Source organism: Dipodomys merriami, unplaced genomic scaffold (genome assembly GCF_024711535.1).
Source record: "Dipodomys merriami isolate MVZ:Mamm:240054 unplaced genomic scaffold, mDipMer1.0.p SCAF_15, whole genome shotgun sequence".
In the NCBI taxonomy this organism is placed as follows: Eukaryota; Metazoa; Chordata; class Mammalia; order Rodentia; family Heteromyidae; genus Dipodomys; species Dipodomys merriami.
In genome coordinates this window covers 6916050-6929887 of record NW_027202826.1, presented here as the reverse complement: position 1 = coordinate 6929887, position 13838 = coordinate 6916050, and the positions used below count along the sequence as shown (strand labels likewise).

The following is a 13838-nucleotide window of genomic DNA, read 5'->3' as shown; positions in this document are numbered from 1 at the left end:
TTTTTTTTTAGGAAGGGCACATGCACTTAATAAATCAACAGCCATATTGGTTTTGAGCCTCAGATTATGCTAATTTTGTATGTGTTCATTAAATTTCAGAATTACTCCTCAGCAGTGTTGGCATTTTTCTAGGACAAAAATATGTTCCATCCCTGCCTTTTACCCCATCATACTCATGTACCATGCTGGAACTCTTCTAAAGTTCTGGAGCTATATTAGAAATTGCAGCTAAATCATTTCCCAGAGCAAAATTCATTCACTGTTCTAGTTGGTGTTTTGCTCCTAGAAGGCCTAACCTGGCAGATGTCCTCAGTGTTAGTCAGCTTTCTGTCACTGTAACAAGGGCCCAGCATAATGAACTTGCAGGGATCAAAAAGTTGTTTTGGCTCACAGTTTTGAACGTTCCAGTCCATGATTGATGGACCTCCCCACCCCCATTGCTTTTGGGCCTGTGGTGAGAAAGTAAATCCTGGAGGGAGCTCATTACAGAGCAGAACTATCCCCTTCATGCCAGGAAAGGAATAGAGGAAGAGCCACAGTCCCAGAATCCCTTTCCGGGTCATATCCTGGTACCCTGACCTCCCACCACTCCCAGGGTCACACGCAAAATACTCTTAGCTAAAGGGACCAGACATGTTAGCCGATCGACGTATAAAGACTTAAGGGGTAATTTAGAAGCATCAGTAGAAAGGTGTTTTTGTTCCTTCATTAATGATTTCTATTTTTCCTACTGTCAAATACACAGTACTGAAAATTTGACAGCATACCATGAAAAAATGTCACAATCTTGTCGGAAAGTTAAAATGCTTTTTTGGGGAGGTCTTTTTAGGTAGTTGTAGAAATATATTGAATTAATATTCTCCTAAGTATTTATATATTGCAGATTATGTTTTAGAGAGGATTTCTATACTGACTTTTTTTTAAAGTGCTATCCTATTTTTTATACCAATTCAGCTGGTGTAGTGATGCATAGTTATAATATTTGGCTAGCAGTAGCAGAAGAATCTTGAGTTACACAATGACTGTCTCAACAAACAAAACACCTTTATTGACATGTAACTTACATACCATAAAATGGACTCATAGAAAACATATAGTTCAATGACTTTTAGTATATTCATAGGTGTGTCACAGTCACCTTTAATTCCAGTATATCTGATTTGCCTCCTGAAGAAATTCCTTACCCCATAGTAATTCTCTACCCCCTACCTCAGTCATAGCCAGCCATGGGTCTTCTTTACTGTTTCCACACATTTGTTTACTCTGGACATCTCATATGAATGAAATCATATGCTACGTGGCCTTTTATGTCTGTTTTCTCACTTACCATGTTTCCCACGTTCATCTCTGTTATCTCATGAATTGATTTTTTAAAACCATTGAATAACATCCCATTGTATTAATAGAAGTTATTTCCTTTATCCTTTTATCCATTGACGAAGACATTTGGCTTATCTCTTAACTTTTGCTCCTATGAGTCTTAGTGTTCAAGTTTGTGCATGTACTTACATTCTTAATTCTTGGTTATATATACTTAGGAACGGAATCACTAGGTTAAATGGTAGTAACCGTGTGATAAGTATTTTGAGAGATTACAAATAATTCTTCATACTAGCTATGTTGGTTTCAACCTTCACACCTCCTTATTAAAACATTACTGTCAATCATTTTTCATTTTAACTATCTTTATGTATAACTAGTAATTTCATTGTGGTTTTGATTTGCATTTCCCCAGTGACTCATGATGTATGCCACATTCTCATGTGTTTATTGGCCATTTGTATATCTTTATTGAAGAAGTGTCTGTTTGAATTCTTTGCCCACTTGTTAATTGGGTTACTTGTCTTTTTGTTCTACAGTTGTAAAAGTTCTTCATATATTTTGAACATATGCCCCTTATCAGATGTGTGATTCGCAAGTTTTCTCTCTCACTTTGCCGGTTGTCTTTCTACTTTCTTGATGGCATTATTTGCAGTACAAAAAGTCTTTATAGTCCAATTTATTTTTCTTTTATGCATTTGAGTGCCACCAGATTTTCATAGTTCTCAAAATTAAATAAGAATGCAGGCTTGTTTAATATTAAAAGGAAAGCCTGTCTTTCTTTGTGTGAGCACAGTGCATTAAATTTTCAGAGAGAGTAAGGCCATGAAACCTAATTTCCTGAATAATATTTCTATAGCAGAGTCGACCCCTCTGATTTCTGTATTTGTTGTAGTATTCTGTATTTCAGCTGACACAAAGAATATTTGCATGTCAACTTTCTAAATGGTTTATATTGAATGTGACCAGCAACAGGCTTATCACTAATGCCCTGATCACGTCATCTCTTTCTATAATGTGTCTATATACATCCCCTGAATACATCCCACAACTGGAGAAGTTACATCTAAATAAAGAATTAGGCTTCTTTAAGCATTTGAAAACTCAGTGAAAACTGGAGATATTCATAGTAGCAAATTTATATTGTATACAGATAAAGAATAGGCAACTTTTTTTGTGTGTGTTTGCTGGTCCTGGAGCTTGAACTCAGGGCCTGGGCACTGTCCCTGAGCTTTTTCACTGATGCTCTACCATGAGTCACAGCTCTACTTCTTGGTGGATAATTGGAGATAGAACTCTTACAGATTTTCCTATTGGGCTGGCTTTGAACTGTGATCCTTAGATCTCAGCCTGCTGAGTAGCTAGGATTATGAGCATGAGCCACCCGTTTCTGGACTTGATCACTTTAATGAGATAAAAAATTTGGCCTGTTTCTGCATGCTAAGATGTCTGTACCTGAAGGCCTAGATCATTTCAAGTTCACCGGATGTGAAACAGTGGAATTATCCTGTCTGTTTAAGCAGGATAGAGGGAGAAGTCATCTTGGCCCTTTCGCAGCCTCCTCAAGCTAGGAGCAGGGGTCACTTGCTTCCAGCTGGCCTGCTTACTCTTCCCCCTGGACCTCGGGCCAGTGAGCCCCCTTCTGTTACTATATAAACCCTTGCAGCACACCCCTACGTGGCTGTTGCTTTGCCCTCCCCTTCCCCACACAGGCACGCAAGGCGCCCAGGCCTCCTCAAGGCTAGCGCCTCTGGGCCTCCTTCCCATTTTAGCCCTCACTCTTGCGGCCACCCTTTATGCTTTTTTAACCAGCTTCCTTCCTCTGCCTCCCACACTGAGGCCAGGGATTCAGAAAGACCAGACTCAAAAGGGCTCTTGTTTTATTATCATTTCCCTGTCGCATAGCTGCATATGTTAATAGAGCCGAGAAAATTTGTATTGGCTGCGGTTCCCAGAAACCAGGCAAGAACTCTGCAAAGAATGTCACAGGCTGCTCCTTCATTCTAGATGCTTTTTCTGTTTGATTGCCATAGGACTTGGGGCCAGGCAGGGGTAGAGGGGTGGAGGAAGGGGAGGGGGGTGGTGCTATAGGGCTGGGGTGGGGCTGCAGGGCTGGGCTGGGGACTGGGAGTCCAGATCTTTCTGTAGAATGTTGAGCAAGGGAGTCAAGAGTGGCACCTAGGAACTGTGCTTGCAGGTTGGGTCAGCGTGCTCTTCTCCGGTGCTGCATTCTGTCTCTGGTACAAACGACTACAGCTGTCCATCAGCTTAACCCCAAAAAGGTGTGGCGTAGACCATTTGTGAACAAGCCACTGGCAATACTTGATGAGACGCTTCCTTTATTTTCCCAGGGCCCAGCCCGCAGGGAGGGTGCCCACGCACCAGTAACCAGTCACTCTGGTGAGGTTTTCACGCAGAGAATGCATTTCCCCGCCGGGGAGGGAGCTGTGAGCCTCACCTTGCTCAGGTAATTCGAGGCCCATGGCTTCTCCTCCCAGCCTTTTGGGTTAGACATTGCCACAGTGATGGCTTGTGAGGGAAAGCAGGACCTATATTTTCTTCAATGAGATAATGAGAGCACTCTCATTCTAGAGCAGTTTTTCTTCTCATCACCGTATTAACCTTTCACCTTTAACTTATTCGTGTCAAGGAAGGGGAAGATTAGCATGCATAATTAAATCCTGTGCCCATCTGGGTCCGTGCTGGTATCAGAGACCTCCGGAAAGGAGAGTCCTTATTGCTAATGGCCTGTCCTCTGCCAAGTGGCCAAGTGACCCCTCTGAGCCAGCGCCCTCCTAGGTGAGGCACCTGGTGTCAGCCAGCTCTGCCCAGAGAAGCTCTGGCAGAGCCTGAGGCCTGTTTCCATTGGCTCATCTATGATAGCCTAAGACTGGAAAGCCTTCCCAAAGTGTTTCTGCCACATGGCTTCTCTTATTCTCCTGTGAGCACAGATCATTACATTTCATGGTGGTTTCTCAGTAGCAGCGTGAGGATCTATGGTGCTCCTTTGGAAGGGATCTTTGTCTTCCTTCCTAATGATCCTATCGACTCCAGCCCGGTGCGCATTATCCCTGCATTGAATCCATCCCGAGTTTGTGCTCTGGGTTGATTTACTTCCTTGTTTCTAAATACGGACAGCAGCTGGATTCAAGCACATTTCCTGATTTCCTGTGCCTGCTTGCCATATGCTTATGGCTTATCTCCACAGCTGGAGAGGTGGAGGAGGGGAAAGAATAGGTTCACGATCTTTGCATTTTATCTCAGGTACAAAATCTTGTGGCAAAGGTCATTGTGTAGAGCATGAATTATGAGTTGATTCCTTTACTTCCGACCACATGCTCCGAAGCCCACCCTTCCCCTAAAGGGACACAGGCTTCTCCTGGCTTGATTACCAGAAACTTCCTGCTATTTGGGGGCAGAGGGCATGTGTGGGCTTGCCTTCTAGAGGCTTCCTTTGGTCTGTGTGTAAGAGGCCAAAGGTAACTAACAGCCCCTCTAATCACCAAGGAGAAAGGCCTGCAGGCCTAAGGACTAGTGAAGACTAAAGGTGAAATTGCATTGATTTGTGGGACAACCCTGACTGCAAAATCTCCTTAGTTCACCCTATTCAGACACAACAGTGTGCCTTCCCTTGGCCTTCCCTGCCAGTTGAGCTAGTGAATGGGCCAGTGGCAATATGTCAATAATACTTCTTTTTTGTCAGTATTTTATTCTATTTGAAAGACTTGTGGGCCATCAAGAAGAAAACTGGGACTAGGAAGGTGATTCTGTTAGGAGAAATGCTTATCTCCTTCCAGTTCCTTTGGCACCCTGTTTGTTTTCTTTCTGCTTCTCTTGAGGAGGTGGGTCTTGGTTTTGCCTCTTGCTGAGGATAGACCCCTCACATGTGCAAGCCACAGGGCTCCCCCACAGCCACACCTCCCACCTCTGTACCCTGTCTAGTCCATCCTCATTGTGTTTAAAATGGTTTCTCCTAAAAGCATTGTTTCTACTAGAAAGATCTTCCTGACTCTTCACTTCCCATGGGTCAGTGCTGTGAGTTGGAGCGAGTGTGGATTATCGTCCTGGCTCTGTGATGGAAGGGTCGCTCCCCCATCCGGTTGTTGATCTCTGCTCTTGAGCACCTGCACCCTGTGAGGACACAGGGACCGCAGAGAGGAAGGGACATGAAAGTGAGTCACTTATGCTACTCGTAAGTAGCTTTGATTTAAAAAGCATTTGGAAAAGAAGGTTGAAACAAAGCCAGAAATGCATTGTAAGATATCCATGCGCTCCAGTCCTCCGAAAACCATGGAGAATTGAGGGCCAGAGGGACCAGTCCCTTGTTGCGCAGCCCCGCCCTGCAGTCCAGGGTCTCCCGTTCCCGCCACGTACAGTGGGCAGCTCCCTGTCAAAAGCAAGAAAGACTTACTGTTGGCCAGTAGGGCGTTGACTTGGGGCCAAAATACGTAAAGACTTCTTGGGGATTCCATGTGTCCCATGCTTCAGCTTCCTTTACCTCTCATCCTATCTTTCCATTTCTTTTTGAGGGGTCTTCTTTTTTGTTTCACAGAGGATGTGTCCCTGGACCCCCAGTGGATGATGAACTCCCCCAACCTAGATTTATAAAGTACATTCAGTAAGAGTTTAACAGTAGCAACTACTATCAAAGTAGAATATTATCTATTCTATTATAGTATATAGTAATATACTGCAATAGAAACTATAAATATTCTATTATAGTATAGTGTACTATCCTATAATAAAAATTCTTCACATGTGGTTCCCCTTTCTCTCTGAAGTAGCTGTGAATTGTCCTTACGTTTCTTCTTGGCCCTTTGGTAACTGGAACTTTGTAAAACTGTCTAAGAAGGGATCACCATGTTTTATGTATTCATTCATTCACTTGTTTGTTCATTCACGTGTTTGCTGAATTCCTCCTCTTTCCTGAGTCTGGTTTTGTGCATGGAGGGTGAACAGGAAAAGCCAGATGACATCCTGCCCTGCCTTCTCCCCCGGCCCGTGTCTTGTTCCCCACATTCTTCTGTTACTTACTAGGGTTCTGGCTTCACTGCGGTACCATGGCCACAGCCCTCCCTTGTGAGAAAAAACCCTGACCGAGGAGGCAGAGCACGTGGCTTCTCAGCACTGTGCGTCACTGATGTTTGTACCCACAGTATTAGTATATTTGTCTACTAGTATATTCTCATATGTATTCGTACTATTTAGCAGCACCGCCTAAGACAAGTATTTAAAACTAATTTGTGCATACTAAGGTGTCTGCACAGTCTAGATGGAAAGTTTGGTGAAAGCTTTCAGTAGACAATAAGGGTTTGGTGAAACTCTCAGTTGGTGAAATAATCTTCAGTTACCCTTTCCTCTCTTTGAGCTTTAAGGCTTTCTCTGAATCATTTGTACATGAAGCAGTGGCCAGCCTGTCTCAGAGATGGTCCTTGACTTTTAGTAATTCTTTATGGCATCAGGAATCATACTGAATCTTCAGGAATTCTGCCTAAAAGACACACACACACACACACACACACACACACACACACACACACACGCACGCACACACACACACACACACACACACACACACACACGATTATAAAGGCCTCTTAATTGCCACTAAGGTAGACAGGACTTAAATTTATTAAGCGGCAAAGGGTAATAATGTTAAATAGCTCTAAGGTTGGATCAGATACTTTAATTGACCCCTTTTCCCCCTCCTTTTTTTCTTTTTAATGTGAGACAAGAAAAAATCCATTCTAGTCATTAGATGAAAAAATAGGCTAATTTTTAAAAAATAAGATCATTTGGAATGTTCCCATATGGATGCCTTTGGTGTAAATGCACCTCTTTAGCTAATTTCCAGTGAAATCATTAAATAAGAAGAAAACAGGACAGTCAGGAGAGGCTTTGACTGCTTGCCAGGAAGCTTGGGTTCTGCAGGAAGCGGGACCACCCCGTGTTGTCTGCCAGGCTGGCAAAGTGCAGCTCCCCGGCCTCGGGGACTGAAGGACTTTGAGTCCTGGATTTTACGGACACCTAAGTGAAATTAAATGCAACATCTGTTAGGTGTGACAGATGTATTTGGACTTGTGGCCCACCATAAACAAGGCGAAAACTCCCTGGACAGCTGTGGACCCCAGCTCTGCAGCCGGTCTGAAAGCATTTGCAGATGCCCACCCAGTGACGTCATCTCAGGCAGGGACCTGTGGCATTAACGGGTGTTGGTGTGGCTGTGGGATATGAAGACCACTTCAAAACTCTACATAGCAATAAAAACCACAAATGCTTGGGTCTGACAGAAAAGAATGTTCTTTGTGTCCCCGAAAGAGGACTCCCAGCTTCCACTAACTTACTATTACCTTGAAAGTTTGAACTTGTTCCTTGCAAACTCAGAACGATTAGTAAATACAACAGGTGGTACTCATTTTGTGTTTAAAACAAATTGATTTCACACTGTTCCTCCTCCACCCAACCCAACTCTTATTTGGTTGGGAACTTTTTTATTTTGGGTTCGGTCGTGGGCCTGAACTCTGAGCCTGGGCGCTGCCCCTCAGCTCTTCAGCTCAAGGCTAGTGCTCTACCACTTGAGCCACAGCGCCACTTCAGGCTTTTTTTTGTTTATGGGTGCTGAGGAATCGAACCCAGGGCCTCAAGCATGCAAGGCAAGTGCTCTACCACTGAGCCACCTTCCCAGCCCAGGGAACTTTTTTTGTGTGTGGTACTGTGTCTGAACTCAGGACCTTGCACTTTCTCCGCTTGTTTTCTTGGCTGGTGCTCTATTACTTGAGCCAGGCCTCCTGCTCTGCTTTTTAGCTGATTACTTTGGAGGTTAAGTCTCGTGAATTTCTCTGCCCCAGCTGGTTTTGAAGTGAGATCTTCCAGATCTCAGCCTCCTAAGTTAGGACGTGTGTGTGTGTGTGTGTGTGTGTGTGTGTGTGTGTGTGTGTGTGTACTTTGCTTTAGTTGTAAACTCTCATGGTCATGGATACCTCTTGCAGTACTTGTTAAATCTGCAGATAGAATACCCATACAAGGGGAACCACTAGTTAATTTATGATACAGTTCTAATAAGTTATCTGAGATGGTTTTCATAATCAAGACTGTTTCATGATCTGCTGGGGCCATATGTCTTATCTAAGAATTCAGAGCTTATGGGTCTTGATTCAGTTTTTACTCAGGGATAGTGGAAGAGCCTGTTGCTCTGGACAGATTTCGTTTTTTACTTTTTTGTGCCAGTCCTGGGGCTTGAACTCAGGGCCTGGACACTGTCCCTCAACTTCTTTTTGCTCAAGGCTAGTGCTCTACCACTTTAGGCTTTTTCTGAGTAGTTTATTGGAGATAAGAGTCTTACAGAGTTTCCTGCCTGGGCTGGCTTTGAACCGAAGTCCTCAGATCTCAGCCTCTTGAGTAGCTAGAATCACAGATGTGAACCACCAGTGCCCGGCTTTCTGGACAGATTTAAAGAGATAATGGAGGACAACCGTGGTCATTCTGAGGAGCTGCTCACTCAAGATCCCAGCTCTGCATTTGCATATTGGGTGGGCCTATTGCAACCAGATCACGTGACACTCCACCACCTGGAGGAGAAGATGGTTCTACTTTCCAGCTTTGCTCACCCTCCTCTTTATACACTGGTTTTCAGTTGCATTTCTTATACTAAAAGGATGCTTGTGCTTGCCTTATCATTCATCTAGATTTGAAGTGCTTGAGGCCAAGAACTTTGGCTTATCTCTGCATCTCACATATTACCTGTTCCAGAACTTAGTGCAAAGTTAGGATTTTAAAAAAGATTGTAAGCTAATTGTCAGTAGCTCCTACTTGTAATCCTGAGTATTCAGGAGCCTGAGATCTGAGGATCATGGTTCAAAGTCAGCCTGGGCAGGAATGTCCATGAGACTCTTGTCTCCAATCAACCATCAGTAAACATAAGAAGTGAAGATCTTGCTCAAGTGGTAGACTGCCAGTCTTTATTGGCAAAGCCAAGTGAGAGTATGAGGCCCTAAATTCAAGCCCTGATACCAGCCCGCGCGCGCACGCGCGCACACACATACACGCACACACACAGAATTGTAGACTGACAGATGTAGTAACGCTGTTTGGTAGCTATGAGGCATCGTGTCTAGAGCAGGAAGACAGTATTTGAGTTTCCCACTTCTCTAGTCAAGCAGAGCTCAAATTGGTTTCTCCAGATTCTAAAGCCCCCATGCCCGGTGCTTTTGGACAGCAGAAGAAATGTCCTTCCCTGCTCCTCTGGCACAGTCTTTTTATGGGTGCACATATTTGGTTTTCATTTTTTTAAAGTAGGTAAATGACACATTATCCATATTGTCCATAGGAAAATTGTCAAGAACAAGTAAGCCTTGTGGTGGACAGTCCTAACGCAGTCACCCATCAAGACTCATGGGAACATGTGACCCTCCATCTTGACTTTTTTTTCTTGGAATAGCAGTATAGCTTTCTTGGGATAAAAATGATTAGTTGTCCTGTTATTGAAAGAAGTGATTCTCAAGCCAATGTCATTGTGTGCCTAGGGGAAAAGAATAAGGTCCTAGGCTTGTCGGCGGGTGGGAGTAAGAGCAAAAAGCCAGCAAGATGACTGACGCGGGCATTGTGCGGTGAGACCTCCCCAGGCCGGTGGACAGAATTGGGCTGGAGCCCTAGTAGTCTAGAAAGCAAACACCTGTGTCCTAGGTCGGCCTGACCCCCGGTCCTGGGCCAGCCTGTCCGGGCTCCTGGCTGAGCCGGTGATTAGTGTGAGGTGAGCCCATGCTGCAGCATAAGAAAGCGCTTTTCCTTCTCTGTCTTGGAGGCGGTCTTAACCTTTTTTTTTTTTTTCTGAGTGAAAACTAGAATGTGGCCCACACTTCAGAGCAGTGGTGTTCCACCAGGATGATGCACTTTCTCCTCTTCCACTCCCCAAAATCAGTAATGTCTGGAATCACATGGAGTTGTTGAAATCAGAGGGACATGCTGTTGGTATCTAGTGGGTGGAGACCAGGCGTGTTGCTAAACGTCCTGTACTGCACAGTGCGGGAGCCCTGCTAGGAATGGGTAGTGCCAAGGTTGAGAAATACCACGTAAAAAAAGAAAGGCAGCCCAGCCCAGGCATGAAAGCCCAGAAGACTACATTTCCAACTTACTGGCAAAATGTCAGACTGGAGGCATGGCTCAAGTGCAGAACGCCAACCCAGCAAGCAATCTGAGAATGTGAGGTCCTGAGTCCAGTCCCTGTCACTGGCACACAGAACAGGCTGGGGCAGCAAGAAAGTTCTCAGCACTATCTCACGGAAAAGAAGGGACCATAAAAGTACCGATGGTTTTGTGTCTTATTTCCCCATTGAGATGTCAGTTTAAAAACCCTTGTCTCTGAATCCAGCATCCATCAGAATATTAAGAATGCTAAAGTGTTTTGGGGTGTGTGTGTGTGTGTGTGTATGTGTGTGTGTGTGTGTGTGTGTGTGTGTTTTAATACTGAGCAGTGTTTTGTGCATTTTGGAAAAGTCAAGAGTTGTCATAAGAAAGGACAGAATCATACTTGAAATGATCCCAAGTAGATATTGAAAACTAACTTCATTAAAGTCAGTGGTGCAAACAGCCAGGTGGTTTTTAATCCAGGGTCAAAGCTGGGGACGAGGAGGGGGAGTGGAGGGGAAAATAAATAGCAGAGCTTCTTTCTAGCTTTGCTGGGTATGTTGTGCAGTTGTGTTTTCTCGTTTTGTCTTGTTTTGTTTGTATTTGTCCTCAGGGTATAGAGGGCCTTAGTGGTCCAGCAGTGGGTGGCATCCTTACATACCTGGGACACTGACTGCACTCTTGAGTTTCTCCATGTTAAGTGCTTTGAGCCAATGTGAAGAGGGAAATGTGTGTTGTGATTGCTCAGGCAGGTGGTGACCTAGCCAGAGGGTGGGTGGCTGTGGGGTCACCCAGTCCTAAGGAGGGAGGTGCTGATACCCTAGAAAGAAGCAGAGGGTCAGCAAGGCAGAGGAGCTGAACATGGAAAGTTTTCTAGTCTTTCTCCTTTGTTATTTTTTCCTTTTTCTCTCTGCTTTCTCCTTTTCCTTCATAACTCCTCCACTTCTTCATTCTCCTCCTGCTCCTTCTCAATGACTGAACCAAAGAACTTGATTTTCACGAGCTACTTCACAGACATACATCAGAGAAGAAAACAGCTTGTCAGAAACAGAGGAGCATGGAGGCATTTAAATTAAATATCACAGTTGTCTGCAGGTTACTTACTGACAAGAAAATGGTTTTGCCTAAGCAGCATGTGTGCTTTGTCAGGACTAGGGAAAAAAAAAAACTTAGCACTCTAGTTACATAAGACCGTATTGATAGCACCACATTAATTTTAATCATTTAATTAAAAATGCTCATCTAGCCAGGCAGCTGTAATCCTAGCTACTCAGGAGACTAAAATCTAAGGATCAGGGTTCCAAGCCAACATGAGCAGTAAAGTCTGTGAGACTTTATCTCCAGTGAATCACCAAAAAGCCAGAAGTGGAACTGTGGCTCAAGTGATCAAGTGCTAGTCTTGAGCAAAAATGCTCAGGGACAGCACCCAGGATCTGAGTTCAGTCCTCAGGAACTGCACTTAAAAAATTTTTTTAATGATTATCTTTTTTTTTTTTTTTTTTTACTGCTACTCAATAAATGACACCTGCATTTGGTTTCTGTCTGTGTCATGCTTTGCGAGTTCAGCACGGCTTTGGTGACAAGTCTACTTAGAGCAGTTAAGATTTCTCCCTTCCAACTGCTAGCTGTCCTATAGATCAACATTTGCTTGACAGGGTTTCTTGTCCATCTGTCTCCAGTCTCAGTCTGTCTGTCTGTCTCTGTCTGTTTTTATCTCTGCCCATCTATTATCTATTTGGAATAGCTTCCTAGGTCTGCTGTACAAAATGCTCACTAACTTGGTAGCTTCTGGTTTTAGAGGTCAGAAGTCTAGCCCAGGCATTGGTCAGGCTGAGTCCAACCATGGTTCTGGTGGTGACCTTCTTTGCTTCTTCCTACTGCTTCTTCCTACCAGTCATTCTTGGTTTGTTGCTGTGAAAATCTGGTGTCTGTCTTCGCCTGACCTTTTTATGGTACTTAGGCCTTGTCTCTTTAGAATAGGCCTTGTCTCTTTAGAAGGATGCTCATTGTTGAATTTAGGGTCCACCTGGATAATCCAGGATAGTTTTGTCAGGATGTCCCTAACTTCATCACATCTGCCAAACCCTGCTTTTTCCAAAGAAAGTCTCACTCCTGGGTTCCTTGGGTGAGGCTGTAGGCCTCCCATTAGGACCGCTGTCTGCCTCTCACCTATCCATGATAAACTGTGGGTCGTCTTTGGTTTTTGCTTTCTAGGATGCTATGTACACAGGTGTTAGGTTGTGTTTATGGACCTTAAAGTGGCCCACATTGATGTCTGGGTAAATTGTCATACCTTGCTTCCTGAGTGCGAGGGGCACATGGGAATAGGTATTTGAGACTTCAAAGCAAATGCATGTTTCAGATGGAAGCTGAAACACCTTGGAGCCACCCTAAAGGGAGAGCAGTCTAAGTGGCACTGTGATTACAACTCTCAAGACTGCGGCTTTTCTAGGTGTTTATCCTTGGGCTGTAATTACCTTCCCAGGTGGTCTCCAGGATTGCTAGTTTCCAGCAAGGTATAAATGTCTCCATTCACTTGACCCTGTTTAACCTTTATTAATTTAGGTGCCTCCAAAGAGAGAGAGACACACACAATTGATATGAGCTTCAAAAAACAAAAAAGGAAACTGTAATATGCTTGCCCTTCCTTGAGTCACTAAAATTGAGCAAATAAGGATCGATGTTGACCATGTATGTTCTCTGGTAGTGCCAGAGGCGGCAGGCAGAGGGGAAGGCTGCCTGGGGTGATCTCAAGACCCTGGGGAAAAATTCTGAGGTCTAAACGGAGACCAAAGCCTGTCCCAGCTGTCCCATGTAACCTTAGACAAGTTACTCAATTGCTCGGGTTGAAGAAGTGGTAACTTCTTCAAGTAAAAAACTCCAGATGGGTCGAATGGTTGGAGCGATGGAGTCCAGCAGGTTGGAGGGTGTCATGGTACCCGCTCATCACACTGCTGCCAAATGCAGCCCTGCGCTTTTCTTGGTGACTGACAGCTCGTGTTGCTGGAAATGTTTCTCAATGATAAGGTTCTGGGTTCCATGCCTGGCACCACCAAAAGTAAGAAAGAAATACAGGAGCAGGGCTTGGTTCTGAATTAAGACAAAGCAGTGTTCGTTTGTTTGTTTTCTCTCTCTCCCCTTTTCCCACTTGCAGCGGAGAGCTACAAGGACACGCAGACAGTGACAGTTAAAGAAGAGCCGATGGAGGTGGAGCTGCAGGACTCGCAGGTCTCCATCTCACCCAGCCGGAACGTTGGCTACAGCTCCTTAATCGGGCGAGAGAAAACTGAGCCCTTGCAGAAGATGCCAGAAGGCAGGGTAGCCCCAGAGAGAAACCTCTTCAGCCAGGACATCTCTGTGAAGATGGCCTCTGAGCTTCTCTTTCAACTGTCAGG

The 13838-nt window shown here is 44.5% G+C and overlaps 1 protein-coding gene across 4 annotated transcripts in view; it reads left to right on the top strand.

The window, feature by feature from the left end:
* Znf827 (zinc finger protein 827) overlaps nt 1-13838 on the top strand; it is a 152312-nt gene that overhangs the window by 70067 nt on the left and 68407 nt on the right. For all 4 annotated transcript variants that reach the window (XM_070022155.1, XM_070022156.1, XM_070022157.1 and 1 more), the window contains exon 6: nt 13598-13837. In XM_070022155.1, the coding sequence (XP_069878256.1) occupies nt 13598-13837 (240 nt within the window). The remainder of the gene's footprint in view (nt 1-13597; nt 13838) is intronic.